This window comes from Strix uralensis, chromosome 2 (genome assembly GCF_047716275.1).
Source record: "Strix uralensis isolate ZFMK-TIS-50842 chromosome 2, bStrUra1, whole genome shotgun sequence".
Lineage (NCBI taxonomy): Eukaryota > Metazoa > Chordata > Aves > Strigiformes > Strigidae > Strix > Strix uralensis.
In genome coordinates, this window is record NC_133973.1 from 41,529,837 (window position 1) to 41,553,729 (window position 23,893).

The 23,893-nt window shown below is 41.6% G+C and overlaps 2 protein-coding genes across 6 annotated transcripts in view; one reads left to right on the forward strand and one right to left on the reverse strand.

Annotated features, from left to right (window-relative positions):
• Positions 1-423: 423 nt before the first annotated feature.
• RPL8 (ribosomal protein L8) lies at positions 424-4,329 on the forward strand. The gene is made up of 6 exons (XM_074858523.1): positions 424-647; positions 856-998; positions 2,298-2,439; positions 2,873-3,091; positions 3,752-3,867; positions 4,130-4,329. The coding sequence occupies exons 2-6, from the start codon at positions 861-863 to the stop codon at positions 4,286-4,288; spliced, it is 774 nt and encodes a 257-aa protein (XP_074714624.1). The 5' UTR covers positions 424-647; positions 856-860; the 3' UTR covers positions 4,289-4,329.
• Positions 4,330-16,441: 12,112 nt separating this feature from the next.
• Positions 16,442-23,893, reverse strand: part of USP9X (ubiquitin specific peptidase 9 X-linked) — a 107,746-nt gene continuing 100,294 nt past the window's right edge. For all 5 annotated transcript variants that reach the window (XM_074858522.1, XM_074858517.1, XM_074858518.1 and 2 more), the window contains 5 exons: positions 23,514-23,602; positions 20,824-20,980; positions 20,203-20,415; positions 19,674-19,769; positions 16,442-18,208 (listed from right to left, as the gene is read on the reverse strand). In XM_074858522.1, the coding sequence (XP_074714623.1) occupies positions 18,074-18,208; positions 19,674-19,769; positions 20,203-20,415; positions 20,824-20,980; positions 23,514-23,602 (690 nt within the window). In that variant the 3' untranslated portion in view covers positions 16,442-18,073. The remainder of the gene's footprint in view (positions 18,209-19,673; positions 19,770-20,202; positions 20,416-20,823; positions 20,981-23,513; positions 23,603-23,893) is intronic.

Sequence of the window (23,893 nt, forward strand, 5' to 3'; positions counted from 1 at the left end):
TCGGGGAACTTGGTGTTCATACGAGGTCTGCGGGCACCACGCTGTCAGCTCTCCGAATTTTTAAGCAGGAACTGCCTCAGGAAAACCCTAAAGAAGTGGAGCAGCAGCCTCGGACACCCTTGACCGGAGAGAGGCGGCAGTTCCTGCCCAGCCCCTCACAGCTGCGTCAAACACCGTCACAAGCTACCGGGCAGCTGCCCTGGCCGGCCGGCCCGCCCCGGGGGGGAGCCAACCCCCAGCCGCCGCGGGGCCCCCCTGCCGCCCCCCGGGCGGGCGGGCGAGTCAGGCAAACCCGCCCGCCGCCCGTCACTGCGGCCGAGCCGGGCCGCCCCACGCCCAGCGCCGCCGGGTCAATCCGGGCCGGCCCAGCGGGGAACCGAGGACACCCCGGCTCTAGGCTGGCACCAACCGCCCGCCCCAGGAGGCGGCGGGGGAGCAGTTACCGCCTCCTCCGCGGCTGCCCCGCCCCGACGCCGCCGGCGGGGTAGGGCTGCTCCCGCCCCCGGCACCGCCAGAGCTCGGTTGCCCGGCAGCGCTGCGGCGTGACGTCACGGCGGCGCGACTGCCGCCTTGCCCGCCCCGCGCCGGAAGGGCCGTGGCGCCGCCGTGACGGCGTTTCCTTCTTTCCTAGCGAGGCCGGAGCGGAGGTAGGAGGGTGGCTGCCGCGTCCCCCATCCGCCGCCATCCGCCGCGTCCCCGCGGCGCGGCTGCCGCCCGCCCCGGGTCGAGGGTGCGCGGGTCGCGACCTGGTGCGGACGGGCCGGGCGCTGATGGGGGCAGTGGGGAAGGGGAGGGGGTGCTACCGCTCGCGGCGGCGCTAACGGCGGGTGTCGTCGCGGCACCCTCTGCCCGCAGGCGCCATGGGCCGCGTGATCCGAGGCCAGAGGAAGGGCGCGGGCTCCGTCTTCCGCGCCCACGTGAAGCACAGGAAGGGCCCGGCCAAGCTCCGCGCCGTGGACTTCGCCGAGAGGCACGGGTACATCAAGGGCATCGTCAAGGTAGGGGCGGGGGCCCTTCGCGGCGGGTGTCCGAGCCCCGGCGCTCGGGGGGCCCTGGCGCACCTCTCTCCCCACACCTCCCTTGTATAAGGCCGCCGAGGTCCCGCTGGCCGTGCTGGGAGCCGCTTGGCTGTTCCTCATTCAAGCCTCTCACGTTCTGGTAAATTAAGTCACGTTCCTCGAAATGTTAAGCTGCCTTGGATTTATGACAGCATTTAAACAGAAAAGCTGGCAACAGTATGGTTGTCTGTGAGCTTCGTTGGTGTGAGAATATCGGCGTGCATTTATATCGCCCAAGAACTGCCTGTACCTCATGAAACATGGGTGGGGAGAGTTGTTCTCATAGTTGATTGCATCTTTAAAAAAAAAAACCAGTCTTTATAAACAGTAAGTAAGTAGTGTCCATCATTCTAGTCCTGAGCAGTGGGGGCAAGGCAGTACTTTTATTTGGGGTATGATACACCATTTCAGGTGTGCTGTAGATATTTTTTGGGTGTTGGTGACTTAAGACTGCAAACAGTGCCACTGGGTACCTAGCTGGGTGCTCTGAACATCTAGCTGTCCCTTTGGCCTTGTAGAGCAAAGTCATCTTCAGGCTGTGGAAAGAACTTCACATTCACCATAATTGATGATAAAAGGGTAGGTAGGTTTGACTTAAACTTACGTAATACCTGAGAGGGGGCTGTCCCTACAGAGTTGAAAACAGCAGAAAAAACATTAATAGTGGACACCAGCAACACCTGAGATTTCCTAGAGAATAGACACCTCTTAAAGTGCTTTAATCCCCTAGCTGTGGTCTAAATATATGGCTGTGTATTGGAGTATCTGTATTTCAGGAACAGAACTGACATACTTTTCCAAGAGAAAAACAGTAGGTCTGTGCTTCCTCATTTAGGGGCTCGTATAACTTCAGGTATCAGAAGATAAGAAACACTTTAATTCCGAAAAAACACTTGCAGAAATTGCTGCCTGTGTCCAGCTTTGTCTCTGTGGTTGGGCAGCTAGTGAAAGTGAATTTCTTAGTATGGAGAGATCTGTTACCAGCAGAACGTCAGGAATAAAACAGTTCAGACACATGAGTTTTAAGCAGCACACTGAACCAGAGTTGTCATTTTGTGATACAGGTACTTGAGGTTGTGTGCTTCCAAATGTGGACCCTCAGCTCACATCAGGAGAAAGGGGGATCCTAGTGAGAATTACCACAATAGTAATCATCTCTAGTGTTTCTAGTTCTTTGATTTCTGCAGAGCCCATGATAAATGCTGTAACCTGTTCTAAAGAACATCTCCATTCCAACAGGACATCATTCATGATCCTGGCCGAGGCGCTCCCCTTGCCAAGATTGCGTTCCGTGACCCATACAGGTTTAAGAAGAGAACTGAGCTGTTCATTGCTGCTGAGGGTATTCACACTGGTCAGTTTGTTTACTGCGGCAAGAAAGGTGAGTTAAGACAGAAGGTGTGTTGCCTGGGCAGTTTCAGAAGGCCAAAGCAGATGTCTGAATACGTAAAGTTCGGGATGTTTAAGTGCAGTTGTGAGCCGTTGCAAAGCAGTAGCTTCCACTAGCTTTAAGCAGACCTAGATTTCCGTCTCGGAGATCACTGTCTCCTCATGCAGCCTGTTTTGATTAACAAGCCTAACTGCAATTTTTGTCAAGTGTTTGGTTTGTTCTGTCTAGAGTTCCATTTTGCCTGCCTTCCTGTTACACTTGAACATGAAATTTGGGTTTCAAGTTGGACAGTGCCACTGCCTGTTGCTACTGAAGCGTTTATGTGGTGCTGCCCTTCTATGCACAGAGGCCCATATTAAATAGAATTGTAGTTCAGGTACAGGACCCTGAATGAAGCTGATGATGCTCTGATTGCTCGTTGCAGCTCAGCTGAACATTGGCAATGTTTTACCCGTTGGCACCATGCCGGAAGGCACCATCGTGTGCTGCCTCGAGGAGAAACCTGGTGACCGTGGAAAGCTGGCCCGTGCTTCTGGAAACTATGCCACTGTGATCTCTCATAATCCTGAAACAAAGAAAACCAGAGTGAAGCTGCCTTCTGGCTCCAAGAAAGTGATTTCTTCTGCAAACAGAGCTGTTGTTGGTAAGGAGTGACAACTATAAACTTGTCATTGAGTTTATGTACTGCTAAGCAAGCTTTCAGACAGGGCCCCAGTTTCCAATACTGTCTAGAAAATGGCACAGTTTACAGGCTGGACTCAGGATTATGCACAAGTACAGTCTGTGCACAGGTGCCTAACTTGTGTATTACGCATGCCTTAATTTTGGTAACAGGAACTGAGTAATCTGTGGTCTGTTACTCCAGTAAAATTGACTAAATAGATTATGAAATAAGCTAGGTATTAAACCTTAAAGTTTATGAAAGTCCCCTGAGCTCTTCCAATTCGTACTTTCTTTAGTTGAAAAACTACTCTTAACATTACCCAAGAAATTTTAGCAATAAAAGTGGTCATGCTTTAGAAAGCATTAAACTCAATCTTGTATGTGTGGATTGAAAAACAGTAATTAAAGTATGTGTCCCCTTTCAGACCACTCAATGTGTGGCTGGTAGCTTGAGTCTAGCCTCAGTGTTGGCTGGAAAATACTGGTTTGAATACACGGCTGGGATTGAGATTGGTCTTTAGAAGTTCATTCGTAGAACTAAACTATTACTGGGAGTTAGTCTTGTTCTTAAAGTGCTTCCTTTTGCGCTCTTGTTTGTTATATTTGCGTGTTATCATTCCTGCATTATTTTTTTTTTCAGGAATTGTTGCTGGTGGAGGTCGTATCGACAAGCCCATCCTGAAGGCTGGCCGTGCCTATCACAAATACAAGGCCAAGAGAAACTGCTGGCCACGTGTCCGTGGTGTGGCCATGAATGTGAGTCTCTTTTTCACTTTTTTATGGTTCAGAAAGGATTTGTTTGATACGGGGAGGAGTCTGGCATATATCTGGAAAGAAAGCTTTATGGATCACCCTGTAATTGCACGCTTAATTAGGGTAGTTAGCAGTGCTTGATAATTGCCCCACTGTATGAAAAATGAAGCAGTTAAATCTTGTTTCCTTAATCAGTTTATTGCTATTATATTACATTTATCAATACTGATTTCTGTTGTTGATGACTTGCTTTCCTTTTTCACAGCCTGTAGAACATCCCTTTGGCGGTGGTAACCATCAGCACATTGGCAAGCCTTCAACCATCAGGAGAGATGCTCCTGCTGGGCGCAAAGTTGGTCTCATTGCTGCCCGTCGCACGGGTAGACTGCGTGGAACAAAGACTGTGCAGGAAAAGGAGAACTAAAGACCCAGTATGGAGTTTACAGAATAAATTTTTAAAACAGAGCTTGTGTGAAGTTCAAGTTATCTGTTGCTGAAGTGTGGCTAAACTAGGGATAATACTCAGCTTTCAACAGGGGAAGATGTGAGTGGAGATGAGGGGTTTTTCCCTGCCTTCAGGAGCAGGAATTCTTTCAGCCACCGCTTCCACTCTGTAAACTGGTAGTGCAGGCTGGAATAACACTTGGTGTAGATGCTCTTGTGCCCAGATGTGATGTTAACACTGGTCTAGTTACATGGTTGGTTAGGCCTGAGAAAGCATTACACACTGATGAAGTAATCCCTCGGTTACCTGGTTTAACTTAGGAATCTAGCTGAAATGGTTAAAGGGTGCTCAGTTTTCTAAGTTCATAGACTCCAACGTAATTGTTTTCAGTTTCTGTCTGTTTATCTGCTGTGTTTCTTTGGAGGAAAAGCTTGTGAGAGGAGTGGAACTCCTTACAGAGGAAGTGTTTCAGCTACTCTTGCTGTCAAGTTCAGGCTTGCTTTCTGAACTTCAAACAAATGAAGGTACTTCCATCTGAGCACAGACTCAAAGTTTGAAGTATCACAAAGCCTGCCACCTTTACTTGTCAGTGTTTAGACAGGGCAAAACAAGCTTCAAAACTATGTCATCTTTGCAGGCTGTTCAGCAGAGTGGGGTCCAGCTTTTCATGACTGGATAGTGCTTGGTACTGTAATAACACAGGTAATGGCGCTAATGCCTTGCACCACAAAGCTGTATTCTCAAAAGAAGTGCTGTCTTGTGAAAAGCCAACTTCTAAGGGGGATGGGAAATGAGTTAAAAGTCATGACTGTTAAAGCTATTTTGCAGTAACTCACAGCCTTCTCGATCTGGCCTTTGGAAAGGTTAAGCTGAAGCTCCAGTTGCACTTTGGAGCAAGGACTCCTCTTCCTACAGCACCTTTGTTTTTGCTGGAGATGCGCAGTGCCGAGGGTGCCACAGCAGCACCCCTGCTCACCTGCAGCTCAGCTGGGACTGAGCCCAGTGTGTGCCAGGGGTGACAGCACACTCGTGTTTGCCTCCTGCTGTGGGAGCTCCCTGGAATATGTGTACCTGCTGCAGCAAAACAAAGTGGCATCCAGGCCCAAGTACGGTCCCTGCCTGTTGCAGTGCCAGCGTGGTACCCAGGCCTGGGCCGCTGGCTTGGCTTTGGCCAGTATTGCCACTGCTGCAAGGCAGCAGCAGAGGGAGGGGGGTCTGACCCCTTTCAGGTCCAGGCTTTCAAAGCTGAAGCACTTGCAGACTTCCTTTCATCACATCATTCAGTCTTGTGATTAACTCCTGCACACCTGGAAGCGCTACCAGAATAGATCTGGATTCCTTTAAGGGCTACATGTTCCCAAACACAGTGATGATCCTTTGGAAGACGTGACAAGAGGATACAGGGAATGCAAAAACATTTTTGCTCTTCAGAGCAAAAGATGCTTTCCCTTAAGGTGCAGGGCAGTTCACCTACGGGGATCCAAATAATGCCATGGATCCTGAAATGCCTGTGCCGGACCTCCACATAAGAGTATGACTTTACATTGACAGGAATCCAGGGGAATGCACAGCAAGAAGAAAAGTTATTCTCTATATCCACCTGCAAAAATAATACTGTAGCTAGAGAGGAAAATGTGATTAAAAAAAAACAACCCCACACCTTGAGGAAAAGGCACCAGATCACATTTGGGAAAAATCTAAAAAGCAATTGGTCAAGTTTTGTTTATATACCCTTGATACCATCAAAGTTTGTGAAAGTTCATAGTCTCATGTTTTTGCTATGAGGTCAGAAGCTCTTGCTTACGTGTCCATATTCTGACATGGATCACTCCATATCCCAAACACTATCAGAAGAAGAACAGTTGAAGTATTTAATGTTGAAATGACTACCTTGACAAGAGCCGAGTTAAAGATTTCACAATACGTCAAATACAGTGGAAGTTTCCTCACAGGAGAGCTGTACTTTCAAGCTGTCAGTACAAAGAACTTGCAGCACAATTTGCAATAAATGCACCTAAAGGACTTGCAGAAACCATGGTTTCCAATCATGCTTGGATTTGTTGACTCCATGTATTTTCTAGGGAAGGGGGAGATTCTTGCTGACATCTATTGCCACCTTTGTTGCTGATCTCAGGCTCTGACAGGCAGCTCACAGACTGCCAACAGCTGGAGTATCAGTGCACTAAATCTGTAGGTATGGAATAATTGCACGAATAAGTACCATATTATAGCACTGAAGGCAGCTACAAACACATTTAATGTAAATATACAGAATGCAACGTTACAACTCTCTTTAAATTCATACAGTCGTAGTAGTAGGATTTTGAAGATTTGAGTCCATTCTCCAAACTGAGGGACAACTGCTCTTGTTACAAGTAACTATTATTAAAGTACAGTCTCTTGTTATGAAGTTTGCTACAAATTGGAGGCTTACTGTTAATGTTTGCATCCTACAGGCCTGAATGTGCACAACACATTCTAACTGCTCCTTTGGAAAGACTACCTGGAAATGAAAGCCAGGGTTGTGAAAAATTACCTAGAGCACATTCCAAGCATTACCCCATAACTGTGCTAAACAAGGAGTTCATGCCAGTCAACTAAGGATGTGCATCTGTCCACCCATGAAAAAGCTTTAAGTGTGTGACTAAGTAATAAAGTAGTCCCTGGGGCAATGCACATTTCAGAGACATAGGACAGACTGTACAAGAGGAGCAGATGAAGCCAGGAGGTGGAATTTTATGCAAGATGATGCTTGAAAAAATTGTGAGGAGCCCACGTGTGTGTGTATGCATACAGAGCAGAATTTATGATTGCAAGCATCAGGCTGCAGGAACCCCCACACTGGTGGAACCACACCAGGAGTATGCTGAAGGTGGCCACTGGCACCCACAAGGGTCCTCAGCTGCGGTGGTGTTGTGTCAAGCCCTTTGGTGCACCATGGAGAGGCAGGAAAGGAGCAGCAGCTTAGTGAAACAGTGGGTACCTACAGCCAGGCTGCTACACGATCTGACAGGATACAGAAGAGCAATATTGGAACTTAATTATTTCAGTAGGGAACTTACTCTAGAGGCTTTAAGTCCAGTAACATGCAACTTAAAAAAGCCACAGTGATATTAGCAAGCGACCACAGCACCAGACAAACATTCTCCAGGGGCAAAATGCTCCCCCCAGCACTAGCACTGTGGGTGCTAAAGATATGAAAAGAAATGGGAGGTAAGAGGGAATTAAAGTGAATGACTAAAAAATCAGAGGCTCTAAAGAAACCATTCAATTTACTGAACAATTTCAATAAACTGAAATATGTTTTCCAAACTGAAGGTATAACTTAAACTGTAGAATAGAGAGCAAACTCCAGCAGATTACACAATAGGAGAGATTAAGAGAACTAATAATGTGACAAGAATAAAACAAAAAAAAACCAAACACACACACACACACCCCCACCCCCAATCATAAAAATGTACCGTGGAGTCACTAACAAGCTTACTTCAGCCTGGGAGGATCTGAATGGAAGATGAAGTTAACGTCAGTCACTGGCCTCTGCACGAGCTGAATGGAGTGTCAGCTGCCTGTGGTGGGCAGGAGGCTCAGCTGAACAGGGTAGTAGCTCCTGAATTTACACTGTAGAAATTGGAAATTAAACAAGACAGGGACACTGCAAAGAGCAGGGTGTCTTCCTTTACCACCTTGGCTGGAAGGATCCTCGGTGTAGGCTTACTACTTTCAAACAACGAAAGTGTGGTGCAAACACAGCAGTATCAAGTGGGACAGTATTTGGACAATCAATAAATCAAGAGCACTTTGTCACAAGGATCTGGTGTATTTAACCATGATCTGTGGCTGGTCCTGGGATTCACAGGTGAGAGATTTACCATACAGTGTAGTGAACTAATTGGAAACAGCCCCCCTTATTTCCAGCCTTGGTTGGTACCACCTCCATCGCCCAGCACGCAGATGCCTGCTGTGCTCCAGCGTTCCACACCTCAGGTATTGCTAAAGCCGTGAAGTGCCAACAGAATGAATTAAAGCTCAAGCATCCCCCTTCTGCTGCCTTCCCCTGCGTCTGCACGAGGCACCCATTCCCAACCAGCAGCCAGCAGCGTGGTCCCTCCACCCCCAGCAATAAACCCCCCTTTCTGGTGAGAAGTTGCTGACCACAGACAGCAGGAGAGAGCTGCTAACCTGGTGGTGAAGCAGATGGACTTCTGAGCTCCTAGCTTTACTAAAGAAGCTTTAATACAAAAACACTTCCGAACATAAGTTAGCAAAATAAACATAAACCATGTTTAATAGAAAACACACAGTATCCTTGCACGCTCCTCTGCTTCTCCTACACCCTATAACTCATTGTATGCTTTTATATTAACTTCTAGTAATTGTATTTAATGTATATCATATTCAGCAACCCCTTGCTCAAACCAGCTGTTCTTATCAGCATGATAGACTACACAGGTGATTTGCTTATACAGTTTATACCCAGGATACTCACTTCATGGAGGAGTGTTTCAGTTCCAAGCCCTAATGCTGCACAGAGCACATGAGCTACTATATGTATAGTCAAACTTCAGAAACTACAGCCATGCTTGTTATTAAAATAATAATATCTCCCATAAAGATTAGCATGGCTGCAAGGACATCAGAAATCTTGAAATATAGCAAACTGTGTTTTTAAAGGAAGATGTTAAGTGTTCATTCAGGAATTTCAGTGGTTATTTCCAGTATAAGGCTTTATTTGCTGAAAGAAGGGGAAAAAAAAAATATACATACCAGTGAAGCACTAAAAAGTCTTCCTTTAGAAGGGCTTCAAATTTCCACCTACTGAAAGACCAAACAGCATTTTCTTTATACTTTCTTAAGGGTGTATTGAGAAACACCAAGTCCTACCTAAGCACTGACATGTATCACAAATTCTTTCATCAAAACACCCTCGTAATTATCCCTTTCCAATTTACTGCTTCACCGATCTCCCAGCAGCCTGATGGCTGTTGCACAGACAGCACACAATTCTAACTTGTGTTGAGACACACATGGCAGAAGCACAAGTTCATGCAGAGGTGGGCAAGGGTCACCTCTCCAGTGCTTTCCACAGCACCATCTCCCAGTTCTGCTGGGACACCCACAAACTAACTGCCTGCCCTTGATAAATCAGAAGGGGGGTTCATTTCTGGAGGATCCACAGCCTGCTACACACCAGTGCAGGGAGGGAGGGAGGAAATACAAAGGGAGATTCAAGGAAACCATGTGTGGTACTAAAGGTCAGAGGAAATCCATCCAGAGAGTTTTTGCAAAAAGAAGAGAGGGAAACAAGCTCCAGCAACAAAATTATAATGCTGTTACACTGAAGTTACCAGGTAAGTGAGTATCAAGAGAAATGCTTCGGGCCATATCTTCAGCTAACATAAAACCCACAGGAGCTCAAATTCTAAAATGTCTCAGTGAGTTGGGTGATTGATAAATCATTACATATTCATTGATTATATTAATATAAATTGATAAATCATTACATATTTCACAGTCTCCATAGATGTTAAATTAAAAATTGGCTTTTTTTGTCCTGTGGCATTAATGAATCCTCAGAGAGAAATGTGAGAACAGAACACATTTGCGGGAGCTGCTTTATGTTTTTGCCATCTTCAAAAACTTTGTTCTCCCAGTTTATAGCAACCCCCCAACTGGTAACGATCTATTGGGATACATCCAAAATTTATCTTGCATTATTTCTGCTAACATGTCAATGTCCAGAGAATGCACAGGCACGTCCATTCAGATGGGTTACATCAACTGAACAGAACTACAACAAACTCGGGTGTTACCTGCTTCCATTAATGTCTTGTTTAATTGTTTTTTATTTAATGTCAGTACTACAAATCCCCAGTAATTTGCCATTGTTTTGTATTTTCATTTACATGTCTTCAAAGTCAGTACCAAGAGCAAACGTAGTAAATCAGAGGTTTCCATTAGCTCTCCATTACACCCACTTCAAATTCATTTTATATGATGGCCCTTGCTCTGGCAGAGCAAAGCAACTGGGTAATGCAACGTTAGGAAACACAGGTAACAGCAGCTATCCAGCAGCCCCCATCGGCTTTTGACAGCCTGGAATGTGGAAGAACACCTGTCCCTGGAATAACCACTTGGGAGTGAGGAGAGGCAAAGCACAGTTACAGAAGCCTTTGGCCCTCAGCAGGCGTGAAGGTGGAGTGAGCCCCAGGAACGGTCCCATCCAGCCAACTCTGCTCCAGCGACTACAGCGCAATCGAGTCCGTCCTTACGTGCTATAATAAGATTCAAAACCAACAGTGAACCTGGCTACCTTCCCCGAATTGAGGACACCCCAGCTTTATTTCCCTGTCTTCACCACAGCAAGTCTCTTTCTTCCATCAACTTTGTTGTATCGTATTTTAATAAATTCAACACAAGAGTCCTCCACTAGCCCATTCTTCAGTTAAGTCCACATTTTATTTATGGTTCGCTGTTGGTACTTCAATCAGATTTATATATACATTATCTAAAACCTACATCAAAATCATGTTGACTGCTCTGAAGACCGAGAGAAGTGACACGATTGAAGTTTTCTTCCACAGCTATATGGTAAGTCTACATTCCCACAGCAGTTTTTTGGTTCAGGTTGCAGAAGCGTTCAGAAAGCCAGTGCCAGGTCTCTCTCAGACTCGGAGTGGGAGGGTTACACAGTTCTCTTTCAGCATTTCAGTCTTACACACAACCATGGTAGCAATCAGAAACATTTCTTTCTAAATGCTTGGGTTGACCTGCAGAATACTGGCTTTTCACATTCTGACATCTCTCCCTTTCCAAACCCTCACCATATCAACATAGCTAGAAACCGATATACCTCCCTGCGGTTGCATTATTTGACCATCAGTTGCGAAAGGATTTTATGCTACTTCACATGGGTAAGGAGGTAGCACAAGACTGAGAAGTGTTTGTGAGTTCACATGGTGCCACCTGAAAAATGCCAGTTCCTTCATTTTGATACATACATACCTACTCTTGGGAGTCGTGATTCAAACTATTTCAAACATCCCCAGGGGAGGCAGGGGCTGCCCTGTGCCTGCCCAGCAGACAGCCTGACCAGGTATTTCTGCACCCATATCCGCCTGACCCAGAAGAAGCTGCTGAAGCCACTTACCAGCGTATCCGCTTGCAGTGGCTCGGCAATGGATGTCAAGAGGTAGAAAGTATTAACAGAACAAGCTCGCAAAGCCTCTCGCTCAGCCCACTCCCTGTCTTTATTTGCTCAGAGGATTCAACTCAGTACAGATCTTAGAGAAAAAAAAAATAGAAAATGCTTTATACACTACTTAATCTTAACTTCCCACTAGAAATCAATTCTTCAGTGCCTGGGGATGCCTGTGGTTCAGAAAAGTTCACACCAGGAGGGCTCACACTTGGCTGCTACCAGTGGTGTGAGCACAGGCAAAGCACGCTCAGCATTTCCAGCTCCCACAGGATTTCACATAGTATGACCTCTCCCTCCTGCAGTGAAATATTTCCATTTCTGCTATTTCACCTGTTCTTAAATCACACAGCAGAACAGGCATTTGTGAGTAGTATTATATCTTGAAGACCTAGTCTTTGTGTTTCTAAGCTTTTGAATTTGTTTCCAGAAGACTTTCTAAGGACTCTAAAGCACCTACCAGATATACAATCAAGTATATTAAGTGTCCAAGTTTTCAATCAGCCTTCTTTTCCAAAGTATATTCCAGCGACACCTACCACTTTCATTCACCTATAGAAACTAACTGTTCAAGATAGAAAATGAAGCAGAAAAGTCCAAAGCCGACCCAAACAAAACCCAGTAAGCTACAAGCTATTTGAATTCAAGACTGCCCTCAGTAGCATGAAGCTTTCATATCCCACATAAATTCCGAGAAGATTTAAGAAATGACAAAGCCCACCTGGTCAAGGCCATGGCTGCTGCTACTGCACTGTAAAAGGCTCCAGTTTGGAGAACTAGGCTGCCTGGAAAACATGGTTCTTTTGTAGCAGCTAACAGCAGAACAGCAAGTGTAGGTAGAAAAAGAGATTAAAAACCATCATGGCAAGTGAAGGGATTTGATTCCAAGAAAATACAAAAATATTAAATAGAAAATGATCCTGGCAATCCAGAGTGAGAAAATCAGTAAGAAAGAATCGTAAGAAATGATGGACAGGAATTTAGGAGTGATGGACAAGAACTGAGCAGCATTTCAATAAATAAAGCTACAAAAAAGGCCAATACCTTTATAAGCTGCATCCACAAGAGGTATCATTACAGAAAAGGAATATAACTGCTTGCTTAATGGCTCAGGTGAAACCACACTTGGAAAGCATTCATCCAGTCCTGGTCACTTCACGAAAACAGAAACAGCACATCACGACAATGAAATTACAAACGTGGGTTAGGGAACTGGCTTAGATAGGAAAAACATACATTTAAAGATTTTGCTCTGGGAAGTGCTAAAGGGGACATAACTGCAAATGCATCGGGAAGCTGCAAACTACACAGCTGACTCTGCTTAGGGCAATATAAACCAAGTTACTGGAATAGCATTAAAAATAAAAAAAAAACATTATCAGACATTGCATGTTTTTCTGTCGTTAGATTTTGGATGAATTCATAGAACCGGTTTCCTTTTTTCTCCTATTTTCATTATTTACTGTTAGCTCATTGTTAAAAACTATGTTAAAGACATTTGCACGTTATTTTGACCACTGAAGAATGACACTGTCATTTCAGAATTGTGCTGATGCAATTAAGGCTATATTAAATTCTTCCAAGGAAACAGCCTGTAGGTCAGTTCTGTTATCAAAAGTGGCTTTAAGGAATTCTAAAGCTAAAAAATACAGAGTTGGGTATTCAAAATCTGATGAAAAGTTAGCCCTTAATCAGGAGTGTTTTTCGCCTTCAGAAACTGGTTCTCCCACGCCTGTTTTGATTTAATTGTCTGCAAGTGTAAATAAAGCAAGTAAGAGAGCTGTCTTTTGTGCCACCCACTGACTTATCTGGCTTGACCCCTGCAACACATCACCATCTTCAACTCTTACGGTGCTGAAATCAACAGGACTCAAACAAATTCCGTTGAAATCCACGAATCCACCACAGCTTGCATTGGAATATCAGATTACAGGATGAGGATCTCAGAATTCAAGTGCTGGAATCTATGTCAACACACTTCTGCGAACAGCCTACCATAACAGACACTGCAGGGGCAGGACTGAACACTTGCTCTTGTAGAAAAAAGGACAAAAGACTGGCTATTTGACATTCTAAAACAGTTAATCCAAGGGAAATTTTTATACTTGAGAAATAAAAGGACATTTACAGTACGAACCTTAAGAAGTTATAGTGTAAAAAATGACAGTGCTCAGATTGGGTTAAAGCCCTTCTAGTTCAGTAGAGCTGTCTAGTCTGTAATGGCAGGTGTGTAAATTAATGTATTAACATGACAATCCCCAAAGACCAACAGAAAGAACTGTGTAATGAACACCCTGGAACTGTATGGAGGGCATATACAGGGTGTGTTGCTTCTGCTGCAGCTGCACAGTGATCTTTACTGCACTAGCATAGACTCGCAGGAAATGCACTGAGCTTTAAAGAGCTGTTTGCTGTCACCTTCCTCAGGAGGCCACTTGCAAGAGGAACAGAAATCACACAGAAGGATGTAGCTGGGTTTCTTTCACCTTGCTTTCTGTTTACTGTAGTACCACTGTGCAGCATGCAGTATTTACAAGACAGTTCCTCCCCCAGAAAGCCTTGTTCCTGCTCTACGTAAAAGGCAGGTTTAGACTTTATTCCAAAGACCTCATTGGCTCTGAGAAAAGCAGTATCGAAACATGGAGAGCACAGGAGGTAAGAGAGGGGGAGCCAACATTATTGTTGTCCTGATTACACTGTGCTGGAGCAGGGCCACAAACGGGAAACTCCCACACCTGTCTTAAGAAATGCGAGGTCAGCATCAGCATCTCACCCTCCCAAAAATTAAGGTGTGTCTTTCATCTGAAAGGGAATCTGTTTTCAGTGTGGATTTGCAAGTGTGGACTAACAAAGTTTAACTAAGATATTTAAACATCTAATTGGTTACTCTGCAAATTTCCTAACATGCCACTTCTTCCTCTAATTTATATAGTTTGTCTTTAACTTTCATTTGAAGTTAAATTCATTGCACTGAAAGCCTCACTGCAACGCCTAGTAACTGAAACACATGCCAACAATGTTGAGCCACTTTGCCTTGCCATAGTTTATCAGCCTATTCATTTCTGGCAAAAGACTCGGAGGTAGACAAAATTTTTTGAACAAAAAATGAAGTAAATTGCTACAGCAGCCAACTTTTGCCCATTTTAGCTTTGGAAGAATGGCTGATCTCGTTTTCTTCTGGAACTTAAGAAATATATAGAAAGTTTTGGAACTGTAAGTGCTTCTTCATGATACATATGCTAAAACACACAGCTAGGCACAACAAAGTGGCTGAAAAGGCATAACAGCAATTGCTGTAACACAATTTTCTCATGTCATCTAAAGTAAAAGTTCATTCTGAAAAAAAAAAGAAATGTCATTGTGGAATTTCATTTCCTTCTGGTTTGATTTCAGCAAGATACACTAGCTTTAAAAATAGAGAACTTAAATTTTCAGAGCTGGTAGTCAGCAGGGAAAAAAATCTGAAAAATCCCAAGTCAAGCAGAGTCCTTTTCTGCTTGTGCATCACCACAAAATCAGGTTCTACACAGCAAATAAGCTTTGACTGAACCCTGTCCAATCTCATTGTTGTCAACAGGACAACACAGGTGTAGGTGACCAACTCTGACCAAAACTTAGTACATTTACTGATACACAAATAGTAACTGAATTCCTTTTATATATGGCTGTACTGACTTTTTAACACTAACAGTAGCAAGTGTTAAAAGCTTATTTTAGTCACTAAACAACCACAATCCAAATGCACGAGGGAGAAATTCTGCGTAGTAGAGGTTATAGATTTCCCCCTAGGTCAAACTACACATTAACCACCATATAACATCACCTATGAATTTTCAATTTCTACATATTTGATGTTACATTGTCAGGAACACGAGCAATTGCTTTACTATTTATTGGCTCATTTTATGGAAGACCAGAGATTCCCTAGTAACTGTTCTAAACAGAAAACAGGACTGAAATTAGTGACGGGGGAATTAAATCTTTAGGCACTTTGAGGACTACTATTTTAAAGTGTGCCATCAACAATGAGGTACTGTGTATCGCCTGAAAATGAACATTGCCAAAATGCTGTGACAGTAACATGCATATGAAACTTTTTGCTTGTACAATATTTGTTAAGCACAATTCAAAACTGTTTTGCCCAGAGTAAAGAAAACATTGCATCTTTTACTGTAGCTATCTGTTTAAAGCAGCAGCTGCAACAAACAATACAGGCTATCCTTCTTCAAAGTCAAAGATGCACAATATTCTCAATTTGCCACCTGAAAAACAACTGCCATGGCAGTCATTCTCAATTCAGGGACAGGGGCACATATGACTGAAGAGAGTCAGGGCCTTAAAGTGTCACAGGTTTGACATGCCTCTACAATCATTGCACTATTAAAACCAAACACATTTGGCAAGGCTGAACTAGCACATTATATATTTTACCTATATAGTAAAAAACACATAATAATCGCCTCTGAGATAGCTTGTTTAACAATTACTGTTCCAAATAAATATGAACTATTTCAACTTGAGTACTCAGGGTAGAATTTCTGAGTTAAAACTTCCAACAAGCATTCCCAAACACAGATGGGAACACTTCATCCAAATTTACTAAGTCCAGATAAATTGGTATTACTAAAAAACTATGAAAAAAATCTGAATTAAACTTGAGCACTAGGGAAAACATGGAAGCATAAAAATGATCATTGCTACACAGCGTATTCAAAAATCTTCTGCGTTCCTTCCTTATTATACTAAATGCATAAGAATGCACTTGCGACTGGATTTTCCTTTGTTCATTTCAAAACTACAGACCTTTAATTTGATAAGCAGCTTTGTTTCTATCAACTTATTTGTAAAAAACACCATCAAGCTTGTGCTCATTAAATATATATATGTATATATAAAAACATACAAAAAGTACAAGATAAATCACATTAAGAAACTTTTACAGTGTAATTGTCCTGATTATTTTATTCTTAAGGGCCAAATTTTTTTGTGCACAGAATCTCAATGTGACTGTTGTTCCAGAATTCAGCATAGTGCCACTGCACAGAATTCACCTTTCTGTGCAGTCCATTAAAAAAAAAAAAACAACCCAAAACAACACACACCACAGGACAAAACATTCTTCTTAAATCAAATTCTATTTGTGAATTCAGCAAAATAATTTCTATAAAATAAAACAGCAAAATATTTAAATAGTATAGGGTGGGCTGTATCTGTTTTGCAGGGGTATTTGGTTTTTAGACAGGTTCCAAAAAAATTACACACATTCAAGTTACCAATTTTCATTTAAATACAGTATTTACTGATGCGTTTCTTGAAGTCTTTAAACAAATGTTTATTCTGGAATAGAGATACCTCAGAATTGTATTTGACTAACCAGTAGTTTCTTTTATAATTAAACCCTGCTTCTAATGTTAAGATTTCCTGTATAATGGGTAAAGAGCTAAGACAATTCTTGCTTTCAAGTAGAACTGTGAACGAGCAGAAAACCAGCAAGTTAACTTGGTGCAGTGGCACTCACAAGTACTGTGTGATTTTGTTGACTTCCACTTCACTGGGATGCAGTAGAAGGAAAGTGTTAGAAGTTTATCTAATAAGCTCTACCAAAGAAACAAAACAAGCACACCAAATACAGTCTATTATGCTCCAGGCATCCTGGCATAGCAAATTTTTGCATATTTGTTTTAAATCTTTTAAATTCCTATTACTGAAAACTAAGTGTTCTTTATCCCACCCAGAGACAGAACTGTCAAACATCAGATGTGAGGAACATATGTGAAACTGAAAACCACTTGTTTGTCACATTTTCCCTCCCCATTTTATAGTCTAGGTGTAAGAAGAAAAAGTTCTGAGCAATACAGTTGTCACATTGGGACAACTGCTGTCACTTTTTTTTCCCCCTCATTGGCTACACTAAATTGGTGTGAAGCCATGCTAAATGTTACAGCATAACTATAGCTTCAAAGTGATTAACCTAATACCAGAATGAAAAAGGCAATGAAAAAAGATCTAGAAACAATGTTACATCACCAATTTTCCACATCAACCAAATAATTAAAAGGTTACCAGCCATTACGTTGCTCATAGTAAAATCGACTCCAGTGGCAAAGAATTAACATGAAACTATTTTTGTGGTTGACATGGATAGGCTTTTTCATAGAGGAGTTGATCCGACTGCCATGAGGCAGGCAACACTGGTTGCAGAGCGCAGCAGATATATCAAGAAATTATTTTTTTGTTTTTGTAGATCTGTGAGTCTCATCAAGACAAAAAAAAATGTTTCTTGCTCAAGAATTAACAGTCAAACATTAATATACTATATACACCTTTGCCATTTACACATTAGCATCAGGCCATTTATTACAAAACACTATACACTTTCCACTGCAGGCGGGTTATATATTGACAGCAATTTTCTGCAGATAAGACAGTGAATAGACTCTCCACTCCATGTTGATTAGGAATAGTTTTTCTAGTTTTAAATATTAGCCAGACACAGAGAAAGGTTGGACTGTAAGGCCTGGGTGCACAGTCTTGATGGAGCAAGTTAATTGATTATGTGCATTTCACTAATCTTTTGTCTGAGGCGGGGAAACTTCTTCACTGCCTTCATAATTTTCTTGTGCTCGTTGGCCAGTTCGCTGAGGGTTGTTCATATGATGTGCTGCCGGGCCTGTATATGGCTGTCCATGCACGTGGTTATTCTGTAATAAAACATAAACATTTTAAAGGGACATTAAACTTGTGGGCTGTTTCCTGACTAGTTACTTGCTTTTTTCCCCTTTACATTCAGACTATTGAAAAGTGTCCTCAAGCACACTGAACTTCTCGTGTAGTAACATCTGTATAAAGACACATCACAGTTTCTTCATTCCTCTGAATCACATCTTTCACTTACCTTTTTAACTTACACAGAAGATAAACTTTCAATTTGTAAAGATAAAAGGTTTAGTTGAAATAGTAATCCCAACTTTTGAATAACAAACAGTTACATGCAAAGCAAAAGCAGCAAGAAAAAAAAAGGAGACGAAAAGAGGCTGCCTCTGTGCTGCGGACATTAAACAGTGCACACATTTCATCAACAGATTAAACCAGCTTCAATTTTTTTCCTAAGACAATGGAAAAAGCACACCTGTATTTACGCAGCATACTTTAACTTTTAAGAGGGAAAACTTTAATGTTACAGAACTGAATGAAATCTAGACCAGTAGTTTTCTGCAGATGCTCTGCCTCAATTTAAAGTCATACACACATCTGGCAAATGAAAACATCTCATCTATCTACTGCTTTGCAGAGTTCAGCCAACTGTGGAGAAACTAGGAGTATGAGGATTGTGTGTGTTAGTGAGAAATGCCATCTCTTGCAAGAAAGTGAACACATCACACGGGTAATGGTGAGGTTACGGTATGTGCCTGAACTCAGGAGCTCAGAAAGGACTGGGAAGATCTGCATGACTTACCAACTGCTCTGCTGAGAACATCAAGTAAGGAAAGCAAGATGGAGGGAAAACGGGTTTGGGCAGGAAAGGAAATTAAATTAGCAGATTTGGAATATATAAAATTAATTGGAACAAAAAATGGCAACTAAGTGGGGGTTCGACTACTTTAGTCAATTCAATAAAAAACCTGGTTATGATTTCTTTCAGATCTGGCTTTCCACTGAAAGGTATTAACAAAGCAGTCATTTGACATAAGAACAGATTTAGATTTTGTACGTACTTAAGATTTAGAGATCAGCATTCACAGCACAAATTATACGTAACAAAGCCATCTGTGTTTTTCTGAAAGCCTTCCAATTACCAAAACTGAAATTCAGGCCTTGAGGCTTGATTTTGTATTTAAAAACAAGAAAGCAACCCACAAAATATTATCAATGTCAACAAAGACGACAGAATCAAATTCAGTATACACTAGACTGTGATGACATCTGTACCCCTGCTCTTTCTATGGATGATTAATCCCTGATCTGATAACATTACAATTCTCACCTGAAACTCTGATGGTGAAACTGTTCCTGGCAAAATGGAGGTACATCTTTATCTTTATTCCTCCGAGTGTGATATGTGACAATAACATGCCTCTGGTTAAATTACTATAATTTAAGTCACCATAAATGCTAAAAAAAGCTAACCTGGAACTCCGAATAAATGGTTCAACTCTGAGCTTTTACCTGTTGATACTGGGAACCAGGTGAATGGGGATACAGTGGAGCATCTTCAGGTGGAGAAGACTCATGTTCATCTGGGGCATCAGGATCATCTGGTTCCTAAAGTTTGAAAAAGCATTTAATTTACTTAGGTAAAACATATTACAATTATTCTATCCAGAACCAATTCTACATGCAAGTGATTGTTTCAGTCATGCCCGGAAAAAAATTCTACTCCACTCTGTCACCCATAACTTGTACTGTACTACATAAAATTTCCCACCATCCATGTATTATTGGAAAAACAGACCCATTTACAATCTACTTTAAATGGTCAATTTCAGTTCTATACTGCCAATTCTTTAAGTGACAGATGTCCACAGAAACAGTAATAAAAGTGCAAAAATGCACAGGAGTATGTAACTGAAGCCAACAAAAGCAGAGATTTATAAAATGTGTTACCTCTATAATGACCGGAGACTGTTGCTAAGGTTAATTATTTACACAAGCACTTTACTCAAATTTTTTACCAGAAGTCAAATTAATTCTTTACCTCCTCTGGGCAGAGTTCACAAGCTTTTGCAAGAGTCATTCTAGCACTGTGTGATCTCTCTAGGAAGTAGCCATTTGATGTTTCATTGCTTTGTATTGGTGGAGACCAATTATTATAGGTGTATTGGGGATTGCCAGTGTATGGTCTACGCTCAAGCTCGTCTCCAAGCCATTCTACTGCCCAGGTCCATTTTCTCTTCAAATCTCCATTGCTCTGCACATGGAAAATTAACAGTTCAGAATTATTTTCTTCAAAATAGAAATATTTTCAGCTACCAATACATCAGCTATCAGAGAACAGATTACCAACATATACGCTGTTTAAAAGACTCCCTGAAATATTCTTTTTTGCACAAAGAACTTCAAATTTGAAATGAAGTCTGTGGATTTGCAGCTGCATCACAGAATCATGAGTGCAAGTTTAACCAAATTGCTCTCAATCCCATATATTGAAGAGCTGATATAGGAAGGTTCAAATGAGTTGTACTTGGAAGTTGTAATTTCACCAACGTGATGAAAACTGAATAATGGTGGTTTATTTGTGTTTGGGGTTTTTGTTTTTTTTTGTTTTTTTTTTCAGAACTGGAAAAAAAGCAGCAAGAAACAAAATAAAAGGTATCACCTGAAGGATCTGGTAGGCTACAGGACAGTTGCTGAATAAAGCTACCATGCACTTTATACACTGGTAAGCTCTTTTCTGATAATGATTCTTAGAGCGCTGAATGGTGTCAAATAGTCCATCCCTGTCATCCGGGATTCCCTTAAGTGCATTGTGAATCCTACAAAAAAAAGAAAACAAACAAAAAACAACCAAAACCCAATACTTCAAGTGTCAGAATTTCAGTATTTGAATTAAGGCTTCACTTACAATGTAATTATAGAAGGGATAGCTCATATTCTGACTTCTGGGTTTAGTGAAGAGGTTTTTTTTAAATCAGAAAACTAACTTGGACACATCATATATGTAACTTATAATTTTAGCATGCTTGGTAATATTTAAACTCTCTGAATGAGATATATAAACCATGTAAGTATCATTAATTCTAATCACAGCAAACAACTTTAACTGGCTAATTTTTATTACTTGGTTTTAAAATCAACTACATTTACAAAATAGACCTGTTAACCCAATAGGTCCTTACAGAATTGGAACAGTTAATTCTTAATAGCATGGTTACTTACGTTACAGTTATGCTTCTCAAAGATACATTCTTTTAGGTGCAGTTCCTCTGAAGAGTAACGAAGGGTACCTATTTGTGCATGGGGATAAGGGACTTGGGCATTCTCTGGAACTAAGCCCACTTTCTGTGCCTTCTGCTCTCAAACAAGGGGTAGAGGAATTAACTGCCACCCTGAAACTGTGCAAGGACTGAGAATTGACACACTTTTCGCTTTGAAAAAAAAAAGTCAGAAGAGGGCACAGAACCTACACTGACGTCTTCAAGAGCTACACCTATTGTAGGAAAAGCAATTGCCCTCCTTCCTTACAGCCCTGGCAACAGTCAGCAAACAGACTCCAGGCAGCTGGCAACCTAGGCTCCATCTGCAAAGTGATGATGAGCTTTACTTCAGCTGATTTAACTTAATGGTACTTGTAACACCATTACCCCAAACTTGGCACTTGAACTTGTCAAATCAAGAGAAATTTATGAGCAGGTCTGATGCTGAAGAACAGCAGCAGCCATCTCATAGCACAAGAATACAAGGAGCACTGAAGGATGCACACTGTCTTGAGATCAGATGATGTTTGTTTTCTAAAAGTTTGAAGATATTACCATTTACTATGGACAGTTACGCTATTTGGGTTTTGGTTTTTTTGTTTTTTTAAAAAAGAGAAGACAAAGATCATTGCAACTGTAATTATCACAGCAAAACCAAGACAGGACAGAGACCAGTACTTCAAGCTACTGCCAGAAGGTGCTGCAAGAAACCAGAGGATGACTGCAGCTGGACACTTAGTACCCCTCTGCTGAAGCCTAACACAATTCCAACAAACACCGCTATTCCTGACACTGCAATCTTGAACATGAAGTGGTGTACATCTCCAAGTACAGTGAAAGCAATTCTACAACATTCAACCTCCTTCACAGCCCAATATTTCAAACACAGCACTATCCCAAACAACCACTTCCATGATTTCTCATCTGCGTTTCCACCCTAAAATATATTCTTTTACTTCACGTCTACCACAGTATGCCCATCCTCCAGCATTCTGCAGACTTAGAAGACATCTTATGGAAGTATTTGCTTATCAGGAAGAAAATACAAACAAACTGCATTATATATGCATCACATATGTATGCAAAACCAAAAACCCAATGTATAAAGGATATTCTCATGCTTTACTTAAGCTGTAATTCCTATTAAAAAAAATGAAGAAATCCCTCCAACTCAAGTCGTCATGTTTTGGAGTGTGGTTAAGCCAGACCACCATCTCCTCTTACAATATCTCCTAAAGTAAGGCTAGACAACTGATAAAATCCGAAGAGCGCAGGCTATTTCTACAGGTTAAGTACACGAGTTCACTCCAATACCCATACTGCACACAGCAAGTGTGCTCTTACTCAAAGTATTTTAAATGTTGTTCGAGACATGGTTGCAAATGATTTAGTACATCCAGTACTACCTACAGTCACTTACTATGAAACAGCAACATTTTGAAATATTGAGAGGTAGCATGCTGACGACATATTTTGTGTTACCTCACCTATTACTACTACATAAAATTTCTGAAAAATTGACTATTCTTGCAAATAGTCAGTATTTGCAATAATTACATGTTTTTAATCTCCACTTTCAAAAGCCTTATTCTGTAGACATATAAAAATTAGGTTTGAAACTGGATATTTAATATATTGAAGTTAAAATTATCTTGAAATGCGATCACACTTTTCTCCCAAGTTCACACTTTATGCATGTCTTGGTATCACGACTACAACTGACATGCTTCTTGGAAACACCTCATTCAACAGAGTCCAATGATAGCCTGGTCTTACTAAGAATCAATCTAAGCACCTCACAGTAAATACCAAAAAGTTTAGCCTAAATGTCACATTCTCTTGTATGCAAAAAATCTTGGGTTTACAGGACTAAGTCGCAAATTTCTCAATGGTAAGGGAAGTCAAGGTGAAAAATTGTAGATTTACCTCAAAAACTGAGATAGAAGTGGGAAAAAAATGCTTTATTCCTGTATTTTGATTTAATATATATTTAAAGCAAACCTCATGAAAGGATTAGCAATAGAACCCCTGGGAAAACAAGCTGTAAAAAACATAATAATCCTGAATTATAAAAAGATAGGTAAATACTAACCTGTGAGTTTGCCAAGAGTCCTCAATTAATAGGATTTGCAGAAGCAGATCCAAATAAGGTCGAAGCTCGTATGTATATGAATATGCAACCTTAAAAAGTTAAAATGCAGAGAACATAAGAAAGTATTCCTTGAAGCATGCAGATTACATAGTGCAATAGAAGAACACAATTGATTTGAAGTTACATCTACTGTCATTTAAAGGATATTTCAAGATACAATGCACAAGGTTTTTTTTAAAAAAATGTTGATTGTGCTGGGGTTTTCTGGGGGTTGTGGTTTCACGGGTTTTTGTTTTGTTTATATAGTAGATTTTGTAAAGGACAAAACATTTCCTCATGAGTTTCTAACACAACTGATCTGAAGCCCCAAGCATGAGATG

Coding starts and splice junctions, on each gene's coding strand:
- RPL8 (XM_074858523.1), top strand. CDS start 861: ATGGGCCGCGTGATCCGAGGCCAGAGGAAGGGCGCGGGCTCCGTCTTC. Junction 2,440..2,872: donor TGTTTACTGCGGCAAGAAAG/GTGAGTTAAGAC, acceptor TGCTCGTTGCAG/CTCAGCTGAACATTGGCAAT. Junction 3,868..4,129: donor TCCGTGGTGTGGCCATGAAT/GTGAGTCTCTTT, acceptor CCTTTTTCACAG/CCTGTAGAACATCCCTTTGG.